The following is a 4,641-nucleotide window of genomic DNA, read 5'->3' as shown; positions in this document are numbered from 1 at the left end:
AATATAATGTATTTTGCCAAAAGCCCCTAAAACCAACCATTAGGCTCACTTCTATGCTGGTATTAGTACCCCAGTCAATTTCTTTTTATGATAACTTGTGTAAACTCAAATGTCCAATTAATCCATTTACGTCACAGTAAACCTGGGACCTTTTGGGTCCCCTGGGCAGTTGCCTGCTCTGCCCTGTTCCTAATCCAGGTTTAAGCAGGATATTCTGGTACTTTTTCCACCACGGCTAGCCACTGTGTTAGGCTTTAGGTGTATAAGTAAAAAATCATTTTACACAACTTTTAGTTCGGTATTTGTCTCACAACTATTCCAATGCTCTTTTGTAGCCTACAAACCAAATATCAAACCTGGGTCAATCAGATATAATTTAAACAGTTACCCTACGTTCATCCTGCCAACCGTTTCTCCTCCCCATATGTCTTAAACATATTCTTTTGTATCTTCTTAAAGTGATTTTATATTTGGACTTTGCTTAAGCTCAATACCCACAGCATTCCACTTATTGAAATACATTTTTTAAATAACGGTTTCTCTTGAATTATAACTCTCCACTCTGTGTGTGTGAGTGTGTGAGTGAGTGAGTGAAAGAGTGTGTTTCTGCTAGTGAGACGCCAGGGGGAGACACAGTTTCGGTGTGTTTTTCTGAGATGCAGTGAATCAACGAACACGCGAGGTAAAGGCAGTCACGTGACCGCTCGTTGCCGTTGGTGAGTTTTTACCATTATGGCGGAGGGGCCAGCCGTGCGGATGGATCGTCTCTCTCACTCTGATGCTTGTTTTGTGTCTTGAGGGAGAGCGTTTTTATTTCTATTTTTTACATTTACCCACAACGGGCTGGTTCCTTTTCAACTAGACTGCACTTGTGTTAATCGGCGAAGTCATGGCAGACCTCAGCGTGGATTTGTCCGCTCTGCCAAAAGAGGTTAGGGACCAATTGTCGGAGTTGGATCTCGAGCTGTCTGAAGGTAAAGGATGGGAGGGGGCTGATGGGGGAGATGCTATAGCTGTTTTCCAAGCTAGCTAAGTGTCTCAGCTGTCTGGGCTAACCAGCGTCGATTGTTTCCCTCCCTTTATTCTACTTTCTCTTAATAATATATAGAATGAGAGCTCACGCCAGGCACTGAAGCTAGCTTATTTTGTGCTAATACAGGATGTGGGCACCCGAGCTAGCAGTGCATGACAAGCATAAGAAGAGAAAGGCTTTCATCCATTTCCTCGTGTCTGCTTTATCTCAATTTATATAGTGGTTCTTGTAAAGAAAAACGTCGATTTTCTGTACTATATTTCCTTATCTGTACAATTGAATGTCAAAACCATATATATATATGCATGTATGTGTGTGGCTGTGTGTGGCTGTCTGACAGACTGGGATGACCAGAGGCAAGGTCTGGCTGGCTATCAGGGCTTGACCCTTCTCCTGTCATCTTAGTTAAACCTCTTCGTATGGTGGGAATTTGCTTCGTCAGTGACCACATGGCTTCCAGTTTTACCTTGAAACTAGCCTTGTGTTGTACATCTGTGCTCGGGTTTCAGCTGAAAAAGGTTTTTATTGCAGTAGAAACTGCGAGTCATTGGGATTAGTGTTGAGTAATGATAAGGCCCACAGTTATCACCTGCTCAGGTGGCTTATGAAGATACAGACTGTTATGAATCACTGTCAGTAATTAGCAAACCCAGTGTATGACCTCAGTGATCAACAAGATGTGTACAGAGCCCTAGAAACCTATGTAAACCTGCTATTGCTGGAATTATAGTTCTACCTATGTGCGCTACTCATCATGGGTTTCACTACCCTCAATCTTGTGGTCAAATTGTGTGAGATCTATGTTAGTTGTACAATGTTTTTGTTCTTCTCTTGTGGATGTAGGTTGGTGATGGATGTGTCTGTTTATTGTAGTAAGCAAATATCTCAACCATTCATTTAACCACTGCATAGTGGAAATGAACCCCTTCCCCCAGAGTAGATGTTAGCCCCATTCCTGCTCTACACCCATTGAGACACACTGTCACATCCCAATGACAGTATCCCCCTTCTCCTGCCTCCTGATGGCACCTGGGCTACATTCTTCCAGCTGAGGTGACCGAATCTGGTCGTCCAGCACAATGACTACTCAGTGTCTACTTATCCATGCTGATTGACGTTTGGTTATTTTAGGGGTGTGATGTGGTTTCTGAAAATGTTAACCAATTTTTGATTTGCCATTTTTTGCAAGACTCTTAATACAAATACAGGTCAATCATTTTGTTAATGCCTGTAATAAGACCTTAAAAAATAACATGGTACTAATAAAAGACCTTGACAATGTTTTGTGTGCATATGACTGTTATATTACTGCAATAAAACAATTATAATTGCATATTTACAAGCTTATTACTATAAGAGTATTGGAGTGAGACCATTGATGCCTTTTTACAGCTCATATCAGCCAGTATAGCAAGTTAGCTAATATATTAATGCATCTTTAGGTATTTTAAGGGCTGGATAACCGTTGAGGTTAATGTGTTATTCAGATGTAGATCAGTATTTAGTGTGTTGGCCTGACGTGTTAAATAGTTATATTAGTGGTTTTGGATGTTTTAGCCCATTAAGTAGTAAGGGGTTACACTTTCAGGCTAACAGTTTACCACAGATACTCCATAAGTACTTAAAAAAAGTTGTGCGTGTGTGTTTGCGCGTGCGTGCTTGCGAGCTAGCCCCTTATTGACTGGATGCTTGTGGCATGTCATCACCTTATAGACTATTTTTCGTAAGTCCATAACTAGCCCTCCTCTGAACTAAGTGGAAATGCCTGTTCCTGCGTTGCTCAGATAAGAACACAGGCCTGCCAAATGGCCTCTTAAAAAACAACCCAGTTCTGCTAGCCGCCTGTGACCATGGGGACACAATGAGGACCATTCAGCTGGTCTGAGCCGCTGTGGCCAGGAGCTCTGTTGCCATTTAGGCCATTCAGCTGAACCCAGCCTTTGTGTGCACGTTGGAATGAGCTGCCTCCGTAGAAAGAGTAGGGAGGGGCTGGTGACTGGTCATACTTAAGAAGATGACGTGTAGTGTGTAGGCTTGAGGGGAGTGGTTCACCCCTCTCACCATGCCATCTCTCAGCTGAGCCCAGGGTAAAAGGTCATGTCTGGTTCTTCCCCTGAAGCAGCCTACCTGGTTGACATCTCCCACCATCTGTCAGGCATGTACAGAAGTCCAATGTTGCTGACACAAGCACAATTCCACACAGATTAGTTTTTCATCTGTGGGTTAGTAGCTGGTGGTCTAGGCCAATATGCCATTTTGAAATTATAATACAACTTGACTAATTGGCATTTCCTCCCAATTTTTGATTTTTTAACTCTGGAACACTGTCTCGGGTACATTTGGTTGTGCCTTTGTATATGTTGCGATACAGTCTTACTCTTTGTTTACATCATTCTGTGATATCAGTATGTGCACAGAGTACAGATACTATTGTCAGTTGCTTCCTTTCCAAGCCAATCATCCAGCCAGTTAACATGCAGAAGCAGTCTTGGCTCAGTTTTGTATTAAGAGAGAGGGCCCTCAGCAGAGAATGACATGTCTGGTATGACCCCAGTCTGTATCAGCCATCCATCTTCCTGACCCTGGCCATCAGTGACAGAGTGTAAGCCAAAGCCTGATGGATCCTTGAGGAGGACTCTCCTCCCAACCAGGGAGGAAGGCTGTGAAACATTTATTCTGTGTTGTATGGATGTGATAATCAGCAAACTGTTGTTTTTGTAAAGAGTCAGCCAAAGTGCTTATTTTGAGACACTTCACAGACGTGTGGCAGACTTCCTCAAACTCAAGCTCATGTGGTGCAGAGCTGTTTGTAGGGTGGAGGTCTGTGCTGGCATGAAAAGAGGAATAAGGGCCTCTCCCACTGTTGAAACTTGAAATTTCTTCACAAATCGACATCATTTCCCAGCTTTTGACTTTTACATGCCTGACTCAACATGCTTTATGAACAATTCTAACACATGTTAGAGGGGGCAATAAGTTAACAATTTGTCTTTTTTGAAGACTGTGTGTGTGTGTGTATGTGTGTGTGTGTGTGTGTATATGTATATGTGTATATGTGTATATATACACAGTACAGGCCAAAGGTTTGAACACACCTTCTCATTCAATGCATTTCCTTTATTTTCATGACTATTTACATTGTAGATTATCACTGAAGGCATCAAAACTATGAATGAACACATGGAATTATGTACTTAACAAAAAAGTGTGAAATAACTGAAAACATGTTTTATATTCTAGTTTCTTTAAAAGTAGCCTCCCTTTGCTTTTTTGATAGTGCTGCAAACCCTTGGTGTTCTCTCAATGAGCTTCATGAGGTAATCACCTGAAATGGTTTCCACTTCACAGGTGTGCCTTGTCAGGGTTAATTAGTGGAATTTCTTTCCTTATTAATGGAGTTGGGACCATCAGTTGTGTTGTACAGAAGTCAGGTTGATACACAGCCGACAGCCCTATCGGACAACTGTTAGAGTTCATATTATGGCAAACCAATCAGCTAAGTAAAGAGAAACGAGTGTCCATCATTACTTTAAGAAATGACGGTCAGTCGGTCCGTAAAATTGCAAAAACTTTGAATGTGTCCCCAAGTGCAGTCACAAAAACCATCA

General features: G+C 42.0%; 1 protein-coding gene across 5 annotated transcripts in view; it reads left to right on the top strand.

Moving 5' to 3' along the window:
• The first annotated feature begins 713 nt into the window (after positions 1-713).
• Positions 714-4,641, top strand: part of dip2ba (disco-interacting protein 2 homolog Ba) — a 61,006-nt gene continuing 57,078 nt past the window's right edge. For all 5 annotated transcript variants that reach the window (XM_032520476.1, XM_032520480.1, XM_032520478.1 and 2 more), the window contains exon 1: positions 714-974. In XM_032520476.1, the coding sequence (XP_032376367.1) occupies positions 890-974 (85 nt within the window). In that variant the 5' untranslated portion in view covers positions 714-889. The remainder of the gene's footprint in view (positions 975-4,641) is intronic.

The sequence above is a fragment of the Etheostoma spectabile genome, chromosome 7, assembly GCF_008692095.1.
Source record: "Etheostoma spectabile isolate EspeVRDwgs_2016 chromosome 7, UIUC_Espe_1.0, whole genome shotgun sequence".
NCBI classification, from domain to species: Eukaryota; Metazoa; Chordata; class Actinopteri; order Perciformes; family Percidae; genus Etheostoma; species Etheostoma spectabile.
This window is presented reverse-complemented; position numbering and strand designations above follow the sequence as displayed.